Source organism: Pipra filicauda, unplaced genomic scaffold (assembly GCF_003945595.2).
Source record: "Pipra filicauda isolate LSUMZ 115617 unplaced genomic scaffold, ASM394559v2 scaffold180_size1756469_pilon, whole genome shotgun sequence".
NCBI lineage: Eukaryota > Metazoa > Chordata > Aves > Passeriformes > Pipridae > Pipra > Pipra filicauda.
In genome coordinates, this window is record NW_024104288.1 from 1,154,467 (window position 1) to 1,168,199 (window position 13,733).

At 39.1% G+C, this 13,733-nt stretch overlaps 1 protein-coding gene across 5 annotated transcripts in view; it reads right to left on the minus strand.

The window, feature by feature from the left end:
- Nucleotides 1–13,733, minus strand: part of FRMPD4 (FERM and PDZ domain containing 4) — a 299,385-nt gene that overhangs the window by 23,227 nt on the left and 262,425 nt on the right. For 4 of the 5 annotated variants that reach the window (XM_039379942.1, XM_027725237.2, XM_027725238.1 and 1 more), the window contains exon 5: nucleotides 7,488–7,533. In XM_039379942.1, the coding sequence (XP_039235876.1) occupies nucleotides 7,488–7,533 (46 nt within the window). Of the gene's footprint in view, nucleotides 1–5,824; nucleotides 6,206–7,487; nucleotides 7,534–13,733 lie in introns of those variants that run through there. The other variant, XM_039379943.1, reaches the window with a different exon arrangement.

The window sequence follows — 13,733 nt, forward strand, 5'->3', positions numbered from 1 at the left end:
GTAACTATTAACCATAGGCTCAGTATCAACCAGTGAACAAGAAACAGTGCCACGTTCTCCTAGGAAATATCAGAAACATGCAATAATTCCTGGAGATGTGAAACAACCACCAAAACCAAAGTAAGTTAAAAAAAAAAGAAAAAAAAAAGAAAAAGGTCAGTATCTCAGGGTGGAGGACCCTGTTGACTTCTTCAGCAAGAGGGGACAACAAGGATATGGCTGAAGGAGCTTACCTATTGTACTCTAGAGCTGATTCCTAGAATGACATAGTATACAACAGTACCATGACTAATATAACAACTCTACAGATGTCTTCTCTAATTTCCCTCCTCTCCATGTAGTCCCCCTCTGCAGTGTGGAAGGGGGATGGTCATGGCACCCAAGTCATGGACTGTAACCTGTTGTTTCCCACTGCCACAGGGTAGCATTGCTATAGGACCAGGTTACCAGTTTTCCCTTGCAAGGACACAGGGGAAAGAGTTGCTTTCACTTAATTTTCTTGCTGGAAGAAGCTTTGTACAGTTGTTTGCTCTTATTGCAGATGAGTCACCAGTCTGGCCACTCTTAATAGGCAGACTGCCAAATGCTCTCCGGATTCTGGCAAGGTTATTCCCATATAGCAAATCTGGCAAACTGCTATGTGTCTCTGTTGCTCTCTACAACCTCTCTTTTCCTCTCTACAACCTCAAAAGTCACTTGCAGGGGGCATAAATACTTAAATTATGCTATTGCAAAAATGCGATAGGGGAGTCAAAGACAACCGAAAGATTTGAACATATGTGAGTTCCCAAGAGCTCCTTCAGAACATGGAGTTTAATGTATATTGCACAGCCACAGGAGTACACCATGGTCTATCATAAAAAATGGGGCTTCCTTCCATTTCCACTTCTCTTGCAGCAATATGGGCAGGACTCTGGCCCTTTGCCAGACACTCTGGGTGAGCTTGGAAGCAGACTGCTTTCCAAAAGGCTTCAAACTATAAACCAGGGGTGTAAGAAAAACTAAAACAGCTGCGCTAGGCATTTGGGGGAACGTTCTCTGCTGGTTAAAGGTTTGAGTAATAGCACAGATTTTGCATTTAATTGCACAATCTAATTGTTTCTACCTCTGCATCAACTTCGCACTTGACGTTTTCTCTTTGAGAAAAGAAGGGTTTCCAAAGAATGCAGCAAATACCTAGGAAAACAGTCGGGTTTGATTGTCAAAACTTGTTTGTCTAACGAAGCCTCAGCAAGATGATATGCTGCTCTATTCTATTTTAATGTCTTTAGGTTTGTAGAAGAATGTTATCAATTAATGATTTTCAGAGTGTCAGGTTCATTTGTTTCTAATGCTCTGTCTTTTAGCCAAATGGAAGCCATTATCCACAGTTAATGACCTTAAGCAGGAGGTGTTTACACTAATGCGGAACATTTATCACTGCAAGTAAAGTATTTGCAATGTCACAGATAAAAACAGCTTAATTTGAGTGACTTTTGCAAAACGAGGGCACACTTTTTAACAAGGAGTCAAAATAATTCAAAAACCCTCAAACTGCACTCTGTGTGACCTAAGCACTGTTTCCTATTAAAAGTTCAAAGTTATCAGGATTTTAAATAATTTTTACTTGTTTACACAGAATTCAGGAAAAAAAATCAGCTAATCATTTAAACTGTAGAGAAACTGCTAACAAGAAAAACGAAGCATTGCGCAGACATTTGCCTGAAGGAAATGCCGGTGAAGATCAAGACCCTACTTTGAATCCTGCTTACTATGGACTGCAATAAATGGGCATCCCATCAGCAGGGTCAAAACACAAGAGATTGCTATAACAAGAGGAGACTTTCTACAAAATGTGATTTTCTAATTTTCTGGACTCCTCAAAATTAGACACTATTTTTGTCAGTAGCATTATAGCAGGTCATTTTTCGATAGATCTTAGAAAAAAAAATTCTACATTTTGTGAGAAACTTTTCTGATGAAAATAACAACATCTAGTACTTTGTGCCTTTTGCAGGTAGACTATAATTTGGGGGGAGATTCTAAGGGAAGTGGTTTTTATTTGCTGAAAAAGCCTCTTTGAGTGCTCTTGCCAGTAGAAGTGCTGCAACAACAAAATCTTTATTCATGCTCAAGAAAAAGAAGGATTTAGTATTTAGAAGAGCACAGTGTATTACTGAGCTACCACAAAGAAGGAAAATTATAGCACTATAGGACAGTCACAAGGTGAAAAGAAAACCTGTTCTGTGACAGTAAGTATCAAAATCAGAAATACTACATATAAAACTACAGAAAATGTAGTTTTTAAATAGACACAGAGTGTATATATACAATAAATTTTAAGCTTGTTACTCAAAAATAGTCATTAGTTTAATATAAAATACGTTTGCCAGGAAATAAGGAAAAAAAATGCATGACTGCAAAAATGTGTTGACTTTTTGGTCCATTTCTAACAGTAATTATATAAGCCAAAATTTAGGAAGCAAATAAAATGTGAATAAGAGGAAGAATTAAATTTATTAAATGAAAAAGGACATAATGCCCAAAGGCAAACTAAATATGATAATTCATAGCTCTGAATGAGGCTGAAACAACTACATTGGCTCACAAGAGCATTGCAGAAGAGCAGGTAGGGACATGGAAGATATAAAACAGAGAAGTTTTACCAAACAGTAATTTTTTATAACCGCATGGCACTGACAGATCATCATCAGGAGTATTTCTTTGTTAAACTCTTGGCACAAATTTAATTGCTGAATTAGTGATCAGATCTGGGTTCTCTCTTAAAACCCAACGATCTATCATAGACAATTGTATTTTACTATTTGCATTACTTATATTTTACCATTTTTAGATAGCAATCATAGTCTCATCATTAGTCCCATAGACTCTCAGTAATATTGTTGCCACAATCATTATGATCCATAAATGTTATTTATTGTAGTTTTTCTGCAAAAGTTCTGTCTCAGACATATAAGCATGTTATAACAAGAAGCATGTCTTTCAAAACAGAAAAAGATCCTATCTTTTTCCCATTGCAGAATTTAAAGCACAGCAAAATTGCCATAGATCTCAGCTGGGTCTGGACTTCATCCAAGGAGCTTAAGAGATTAATCATGAAAGCAAGCTATCAAATGATCTCTGCACATAAAATCTGAAGAGATATCAAATAGGCAAGTTATTTGATTTGAGTAATGCTTAAAACTTAATAAGACAACAGTCAGAATGATGGTTCATTCACAGAATAAAATGGTCAGAAATTATAATCAAATGCTACACTTCCAGAAATCTAAACTTTGAGCTGCTTCAACTGCTCAGTGACTTTCTTATAAACAATGGTGATAAGAACCCAGCAGAGATTTGTATATTGATGGAGTGAAAAAGATGGCCTAATGCTTTGGTTTGGTCATAATTAAAATGAAATTTTAATGAGTTTCAGCATTAAACAAAACAATGGATGTAAGCAAAAATGATCTGCGAAAGCTTTCAAAGAGTACTCAGTGAACTACAGAGTACTATAAATCTAGATCATGTCTACTTTCACCTGCAATCTCAAAGGATGTTTAGCTGAATGCAAAACCAAAACACACTCTAAATAGTGCTAATAAAAACATTTAAGAAACAGCACTCTTGTAATTCATCTGGGCAGATATTTTTCATGCAATGGTAGAAGGAAAATCACCATCAAGAAGAGAGACTGACGAAATGTTTGTAAAGACGTATTCCTGCCAAGAATAGGAAAAAATTCAGTCTTTACTTAAAAGTTCTTACTTTTCCTTTGTCTGGTTTCTACTCCATCATTCCTGTTTTACTGGCAAAATAGTAAAAGGAAACATGGAGGAGGCAATATTAAAGAGATGGGGAAAATACATTGTAATTTTTGAAGACATAAATATTGTTTCCAAACTGTAAGACAAACTGTATTTGTCAGAGGACCCCCTGTGCAGAAGACCAGGACAGGTACACAGCTGGAGTGCAGCAACACCCAGGACTTCAGAGCTGAAAGGGATGCGACCCAATAGGCTCAGGCACTACTGACAGCAACATTGTGGCAGCATGAGGACCAGCGTGGACCAGATGTTCGAGATGGTGTATATCTCGAATACCCAGGAGACTTTGCATCCCAAGCTTTGCACAAACTTGCATTGCTTCAGGGCCCAAATCTGGCTGCACACACTGGCAGCATCCCAACTGCTCCACATCCCTATGCACACCTTTGTTTTCACTGAAGAAAAAATTGGAGTGAAAAGTGGTAAGGGAAGGATGCGACAAATGAATAAAATACTGGTTTAGACAGGTAGGGAGGTAAAATAATACTGCACAAATAGATGACATGTGCAGGGTGCAACAATCCTGCAGTTGAGGCTCTCCCAGTTAACTCATTCCACTGAAGCATCCAGACTCTGGGGAAAAAATGGGTCATCAATATGCATACACCAATCTCGTCTTCTAACTGCTCCGTGCACATTCTTGGGGAGACAATCTTCATGCCTACATGAGATAAAATGTCCATCCTCCCCAAATACAAAAGTTCTTTGTCTGTTAAGGTAGAGCTGGGTGACTCTGACAGACATACCAGAGTGGAACAACACAAATATATGTATAAAATGGGCACATCAGTCCAAATGGCTGACTGGACAGTAAAGTGTTTCAGTGCCATCCTTAGCTCAGTGACATCTAGAGGAGAGTCAGTTATTTTTTAATTTTTGGTGCTACATAATGAGAGGAGCAGATTCTGCCTTGTCAGGCCTCACAGAGAGCTTGGACCCAAAGAGCTGGGAATCATAGAATCATAGAATTATAGAATCATACAATGGAAGAGACCATAAAGACCACCTAGTTCCAATCACCCTGCCATGGACAGGGACACCTTTAACTAGACCAGGTTGCACAGAGCTCCATCCAACCTGGCCCTGAACACCTCCAGGGATGGGCATCCATAACTTCTCTGCACAACCTGTGCCAGTACCTCATCATCCTCAAAGTGAAGAACTTCTCCTAATATCTAATCTAAACCTACTCTCTTTTGGTTTGAAGCCATTCCCCCTTGTCCTGTCATTACACGCCCTTGTAAAATGTCTCTCCATCTTTCTTGGTACTGGAAGGCTGCAATTAAGTTGCTCCAAAACCTTCTCTTCTCTTGGTTGAACAATCCCAATTCTGTCAGTCTTTCCTTATAGGAGAGGTGCTCCATCCCTCTAATCATCTTGGTGTCCCTCCTCTGGACTCACTCACACAGGTCCATGTCCTTTTGGTGCTGGGGTGCTGGGGACCCCAGAACTGGATACAGTAATCCAGGTGGTGTCTCACCAGAGAGAAGCACGGCAGAATCACCTCCCTCACCCTGCTTGCCACACTGCTTTTGATGAAGCCAGGATATATTTGGCTTTCTGGGCTACAAGCACATGCTGCCAGCTCACATCCAGCCTCTCATCCACCAGCACCCCCAAGTCCTTCTCTGCGGGGCTGCTCTTGATGTGTTCATCCCCCAGCCTGTATTGATACCAGGAATTGCCCTGACTTAGGTGTAGCATCTTGCACTTGGTCTTGTTAAACCTCAGGAGATTCCCATGGGCCCACTTCTCAAGCTTGTCCAGGTCCCTCTGGATGGCATATCATCCTTCAGGAGTGTCAACCGCACCACTCAGCTTGGTGTCATCTGCAAATCTGCTGAGGATGCACTTTGTCTGTGTCACTAATGAAGATATTATATAACACTGGTCCCAATACGGACCACTTGCCACCAATGTCCACTGAGACTCTGAGCCATTGACCACTACCCTCTGGATGCTACCATCCAACCAATTCCTTATCCACCTAACAGTCCACGAATCAAATATCTCACCAATTTTTGGAGAAGGATATTGTGTGGGACTGTGTAAAAGGCTTTACAGAAATCTAGATAGATGACATGTGTAGCCCCTCTCTTGTTCACTGATGTAGTCACTCCATCACAGAAAGCCACTAGGTTGGTTAGGCAGGACTTGCCCTTGGAGAAGATACCAGTCATGACTTTCCTTCTTCTCCAGGTTAAAGGCTGGAGCAGGACTGTACCTGTGCTGTAAGGTCTTCCATTGAACATAGAGTGCACAGTTTATTTGGGTTTTAGCTTCCCTTACATTCAGTACATATAGCCTTGCTCTCAGACCAGCAGTGTAGTGATAACAGGCCACAGCACCTCATAGACATGTAACGCCACACTTTACTGTCCACTTTTAAGGACTACACATAGCTGCACTAAAGCATATGCCCTTTCTTCACCTGACATTTAAAGAAAAGAATGAAGTCTGTCAATGGTTGAAACTTGCATAAAAAAGAAAAGCGGGTGAGGATCTCTTTTCCCCCATATAATATATATGTTCACTGTGATCGAAACCACTGACTGTAAACCAGCAAGCTTTAAAGGCAGTTAATAAGACCATGTCTGCATTTTCATTTAAGGTGGCTGATGTTGACCAGATCCCAGCTCACCTTCCTGACAATAGCCTTACAGCAGAGTGGTAGCCCCTGCCTGGTTTTGGTGCGGAATGCATGCTTTTTCCCCATTAATTAGTTGCAGTGCAGACTAGCTTCTAGAAAGGGTGCAGGACCAGCAGAACTACATGGCCACCTCAAAACTAACCAGAAAGTCTAATGACTAGTACAAAGGCACACAGCACTGGCGAAGTTGCATTAGCAAGATGTACATTTTGGCAGCTTCATCAGATAAACTTGTTTTCACATCTTTGTGCCAAATCCACCTCCTATTCTTGGGTGAAAAGGCTGTAATTATTCCTTGCTAATAAAAACTACTGTTTATCAGGCTAGCCAACAGGTAGCTGAATGAACCTGCTGAATCTGAATCTCCTGATGCATGACTGAAGCCCCTCAGCAGCCCACAACATATGCATGGCTGTGCATGGATGTATGGCAAGAGACATATGCGCTTCCTCCCCTGGCTTGGCTTCTCTCCTTTTCTCATGGGAGATGGGTTTGAGCTGACAGGCCATGAATCCACTCCCACAAACCACAGAGGCACATCACATAAACCAGCTCCAAAGTGGGCTGCAGTTTGTCCCAGTCACTTCAAGCCAATCTCACACAATCGCCTGCCTGTCTCTTCTCTCCCCTCACCTCCACAAGTTCTGCACTGGAGATGCAGACAGAGCCCTCCCTCACACAGGGTACAGGTGGTTTGTTACAGCAGCATAACTCTGTGGGACCAAGGTAGAACCAAGAAAAACCCAGAAGCCGCAACAAATCAGAAACTGAAGCAAAACTCAGCATCCTGCTCTATTGATCTCCCTGGTATGAGTTTAAAGACACTACTGTTATTTAACTTATAATACAGCCTTTGATTGCAGGACACAGTAACACTGTCTTAAACATCACCTTTAAGAGATACAGCCCTTATTGCACTTATTTCTTTTTATTGCACAGATAAGGTTGAGACATGGACAGAATATAGGCAGAAAAAGAAGGTGATATGTTGCTAGGAAACTAATTCAGAAAACACTGACAATACTTACAGGGTAAGGTTGAACAACAGTAAGGAGGATTGATTCTTTGCAGCTTCTATAAAAAGAAAAAAAGTAAAATCAAGTAAAGATTCATACTTTTATTCACTACAGATCACCAGCTTTTCTTTTTAATGGAAAAAACTGCAGTAATATGGCAAAATATTTATTACAATGACATAGCAGAGAATTACAGAGATTAATAATAGACCAAAATAACAATGGATATTAAGAAATAAGTTTCTTCCAATCTAGAAAATCGAATTGACTTTACAGTCTATACTACAAACTTTTTGCTTCATCAGAGACCTTCATGCTGCAATAACTGTTGTCTCTAGCAAGAATGAAATAACCTTTGATATAATCATATTAGTTCAGTATCTACAGACTACTAATTTCTTTCATCTAATTTACAAATCCAAGTCACTTTTTATACCATCTAGCTCTTGTACGCCTAAAGCCAAATCTATTTGAAGACAGCAGTGTTTTTTTCAAAACAAAAATGTGGACAAAATTTAGTCCCCATTTCTTCTCTAGCTCACCTTTTTAAATGGGTGGAAAAGGATTAATGTTCGCTGAATACCCCCATTAGAATTTTTACATTTTTACAAGATTGCTAAGGAAAGGTTTTTCTTTCAATTTAAAAAGCTCCTCCTTAGGATGAAATTAGTAAATGGAAAACATATGAGCAGCTCTAAAAAAGCCCAACTGATTTATAGGATAAAGAGAAGAAATTATTAGGAATCTTGATATGATCAAGAGATCTAGACAAATGGCACATGTATATTTTGACTACTGGTGGGTACTTGGGGGTGGTGGATAAGTGGGGAAAAGTAAAGGTGAAGTGGAAGAAGATGGAAGAAAAGCCAATACGAGTCAGTATCTTTTGAATTACCTTCTTGGTCAGATGGCTCCTGAGGGCAATATCAGCTAAGAAAAAGTCAGTTGCCATTTTGTTGAGATGGAATTGAATTTCTGTTGGTTCTACTACTTTCAAACACGAATTGGTTATGTGATTTATTGCCTGGCTAACTGACATGAAACTGATTTGGCATGTCTGACCTGTTCAGCAGAACTAACTGAAAAAATCACGCTGTATTGGTATTATACAGTGTCACCTTATATGCATATTCACATCTCTGATATGCAAATTAAAAAGCCAAAAAGCAAAGAAAATAGAGGGGAGACAGAAGGCCCAGTCAGAACCCAGTCTGGAAGGCCAGGCTATACTTGATGAAGCCAACATATCACTGAATACCAACAGGGATAGCAAATTCAACTTTCGTCAAAGCCATCAGTCGTGCAAGGGACAAGGTCTCCCCAAATATCCCCTGCCTAAAGAAAAAATTTGTTAAGCTTCAATTTTTACTTGTCTTATTAGATATTTGTAGCATTACACTAAAAGATTATAGACAGACTTTTCAAAAGGTGAGACTGATGGTTTTGGCTGCCTGTCTGGCTCTGGAACAACTGAAATAAAAGTAATTTAGAAAGTTAAAAAAAATTAATGAGGAGCTATATGTGGTGAAAAAATATGTTCTGCCACAAAACAGCATAATTTTGTCCCCTTGAGATATAATTACAACTACTTTCAGGAATTTCCCACAATTATTTTTCATTTCAATAAAACATGTTCCAAAGTTAAATTCTAGACATTATTTATTCAATCATGAAACAGGCTTCATATACAGTGTTCATCATTCTGAAAATTTATAGTTCAATTTTAAGGTCCGCAAGCTAAAGTTTTGGAAATATTCACAATTATTCTTTATAATTCTGCATTGTTTTTCTCTAAGAGTTTATAGCTTAAAAAAAAAGTAATGCTCTTTCTGTTTTGGGTAACAACAGTCTACTGTCTACTTTATTGCTACTCTACCTACCACATTTTTTGGGAATCTAAAAATGCATGATAGGAAATGTAATTTATTTCAAGAATCTCACAACCGCACCTAAGCTATCCACATCTATCCAACTGTGACTGCTATATTAACCTAGGCATACAAGTAGACAAAAGTTATGGGATGAACTGAAGCCCTGGGATAATTACACCATGCCCAATTGACCTTTTCAATTACTTTCAACCCACTAATTTATGCTTCTCATGCAGCATAAGATTGCTGGACTACAGGAGTCCTGTAGTCCAGCTACCTTAGAAAGTTGCCTTAAAAAATGAAAAGCAGCTTCTCCTGAAAATGTTTTACAGGTGCCCAGTGTAGGCAAGATTCATTCTAGATTAACAAATTCTTTTTTTTTTAATGAAAGGTCAAAAGAATATATTTCGTGGACAAGACTTTCCTACAGGATAATCACTTGCATTGGAAGGATGCTAGACCCTGGACCATTCATTCAACATTTGAGGCTATAAGGCCCTTTGGAGTATCAGGACACATGAATGTTACACATACATAAAGTTGGTGTCAAGCACTACATACAGACCCCTCATCAATAGAGTAAACATTTTCTATAAAAGTCATGCTACAGGCAAAACACAGCACAGTTACAGAAGAAATAAATATTTAATTAGCAGTTTTTTGATCTGCAGTACTGGGTCACGACTTCCCCACTCGTTTTAAAACTTTCTCAACTAATGATGACAAAACTCCACAGGACAGCACATCTTTTCTACTTCCAGTATGGTTAGCAAATCCTATAAATCTATATTATAAATCTTGCACAGCACTGGAGATGGTCAATTGTACCATGTACCGTAAATGTCGCAATAATGAAAAAGCAATGGAATCACTGACCATGTGATCTGTGAGTTTTGTAGCTTAAATGTACGTGGACATAGGCATGTCTATGTGACAGCAGAACATATAGACAGTACAGATTACATAAACTAGGTATGTTACCATACTTGAATGTGAGGTACTTCTTTTAAACAACTTCTGAAACCTAGTGGCAAAGGTTAAAAAAAAACCAATTGCAGTCTTAATTTCCTTCTGAAATGTCTTTTCTCCTCTAAAATGTGATTGAATCTTTTTTTAAAAAAAATATATTATAGTTATTTTATTACCTTTCATACTCACTTAACAACTGCCTAATTATTTCTATCTTAAATCTATTCATTTTTTTAGAGTCACTCAAGACAAAAAATCTGCAACTCCAAGCTTGGACAACAAGCTGAGGACTTTTTGGGCGCTCTGTCATCTGACCAGCTAACAGTAAAATATCATCACATTTTTTTCATTTCCTGACATTACAATCAGACGGTGAGAAGGCGGCTAAAATCTGAAAACTCTGATGGGAATTTGTGATTCATCTCTCTGTCCTTCTCCGTGTCCCACGTGGTGATTATATTTGTCTGTTCTCTCTACTCCTTACATCTACCTAGGCTGTAACAAGGAGAGAATATAGATGGTTTGAGAATCAAATTATGTCGTATTATAAAGGTTAAAGTTGTATCACTAAGTATCATGCATCTGGAGCTACATGAGGCGTTAACATTCAGCTACAACGCGAGCCATTGACTTTATCTGTGAACTTGAGGCTGGAAATCACTGTCTCTCTTCTGCTTCTCGTGAGCTGGAAGGGAGGAAAGGCAAGGGACATGGGGCAATCCCAGTGTCTGAGACAAATGGAGTAAGTGGGTCTGTTCTTTGTATGCATCCTACAGCAAATATAGCATATGAATAAAGAGAAAGTATGCATATATTGTCCTTAAGAAGGGAGAATGAAAAATTATTTTTTATGCTCATTTAAAAGCTTTTAGCAGTTTTACATACAAGAGGAGTACTCGATTTCTCTCCCACTGAAGATGAACGACTTAAGAATTGATATGTAATAAATAATAATATGATATACAGGGAATGCAATTCAGAAAGATCTTTCTCTTAACTATAATTAAGCTCTGTTTCACTTACAATGAACATCAAATTCTGAAAATCGTTTTGAAATGCTTTGTTCTCTGCTATTTTAGGACCACCTGTTTCACTTTGGTTCTCACTATTAAACGAGAAAGGTCTGAATTTCGCAGTTGTGGAGTTTGACGCCATGACCTGCAGTATGTTTCACACTACATTTTTGAAGTAAGGAAATGGAAATCAGTGGGTCAAAAACTAACTACAAAATGTAACAGGTTACCTCAAATGCCCTATTCAGAGCTGTGGAAATTATCTTCAAATTCTAAGATCTAGGTTAGAGAAAAATCATTCAATGTTTGAATGTCTTTCAATATTATGAAGATTAATGCAGGAATAATGAACAAAGATTTTGCAAAGTCACTCTATTGTATCACATTTCTAATTACTTCACAGAATGAATTACAGAATCATAGAAATTTTGGGTTTGAAAGGACCTTAAAATCATCTAGTTCCAACTAAGGATCATTTTGATTTGAGCTCTATATATACATTTTTACATAAAACCTGTTCTACAGTATTTATCTTCACCTAGGGAAGGTCCAAATTTCATTTCTCCAGGCTTCTATCATGGCCAATAGTTCCTGTAGAAAAGAACAGTTTTCCCTAGAGATCCATGTAGATTTATTTCTGGGGCTGGAGACATCTGGTAGGACCTTGGTGGCACAGAGTAGACGCATCTTAACCCAGAGTTTCCTCATTCTCAGCTGTTATCACACAGCACACACACACACACACACAAACTAACAAGTACAACAGATTACACCATGCTGGAAGCTGTGCTACTGTGGGCAAATCGCTTTTGTCCTCTTGGTTACATCTACCCATGGGTAATCACTGTTTTAGCAGCAGGTGAAGCATCAGACCTCTTCAAGCCTAGGAGGAGGATATTTTCCAGACAATTTTTAGGGGAACACAGAAAATTATCCTTTCTCAAGGGGCTGCCAATACCTGGCACAACAAACTGCTTGAAGAGTGTCAGTGGGATTTCAGTCTCTGCTTGTCCAGTTGGCTGCACTGACCTCTGTAGTCTCTCTGAAGATCCTGTACACAGCTAGAGATGGGAGTTCCTGACATCACGCTATGCAGGCAAGGCAGGGTATGCTACACATGGCATTACATCCCCAACTCCACATCAGAAGACAGCTGCAGGAGCGCAGCAGGCACGAAGTGTAGCAAGAGGCTCATGAAATAAGGTAGGCCACCACAGAAGTGAGATCTGGGGTCCCACTTTGGGGAAGAGGGAAAAGAGTGCATGGCATATAGATATAGAAGATGGGGACATGAGGCCAGAGTGCCAAGCTTTGGGTTCAGACACATGAGGAACAACTTAAGAGATGAAAGGGAGCATCAGCTTGGACGATGTTTTTTTTTCTGGGGATGACAGAGCACAGAACACAAAGATCATGGCATTCAGGTGTTATTTCTGGAGATAGAGAGGGTGCATTGTAATCCTTAGTAACAGAAGGCAGAAAGAACACAGTCACATTTGAAAAGCTGTGGCTGCTCTGTCTACTGATGTTAATGGTATTACCTGTCCTTAGCCTAGTTGTCAATGCAGTGAAATACTCTTGACATCTAAGAAAATTCAACTTGTGAACTCCTGAACCCTGCAGCTTAATTTGCATAGCCTGCTGCTTTACAAGGTCCTTAAAATTTAAGTTTGCCATCAAGTATGTGAGGGCTTGCAGCAGCAAAAGCAATAACCTGGGAATTTTGCAAGATTCCTGTTTGAATGTCTGAGCCCTAAAAACTACGCAAGTAATGGATGTTTGAAATGACCACTGCCACATAAAGTATAAAACAAGATAAGCATGGGATTATTACAGCACTGCAGAATCAAACAGCAGCAGAAACAGAGATGAGTGAAAAGATGCTCTGATTCCAACATAAATAACTTCAATAATAGCATACTGAAAATTTCTGTCAAAGCAAATTGTGTTTTGTATAAATGTTCTTCCTTATTTTAAAGGCCTGGCATAATGTGAAAGTCAGTCTTTAAAACTGTCACAGTCTGCAGCTCACACTAATTGGAACCTTTGCTGGTAGTCTCCACAAGGGGTCAAGGAGAGAATGTGTCTGCAGGCTGAATTATGCTTACTTCCTCTGAAAGAAGTGGTCCCTTCAGATCAGGGCCGTGGCACACTGGTGGGCTTTCATGCAGGAGATGCCACCGCAGATATCTCTGCAAATAAAGGCTTTGAGAATAAAAAAGCCTCCCATTCTCTAAGGTTGTCCATCTGTCAAGCTTTCACATGTACCAAATTCAGTCTGTTTTCTCCTTTATTAGCACTGTGACAAGGTGAGCCCTATAAAGTTGTTGTTCTTGGAATTTTAGTGCTATATGAAGAGCTGTATTTACCTCATCAAAATAACCCTCCTCCAAACAAATACTCAG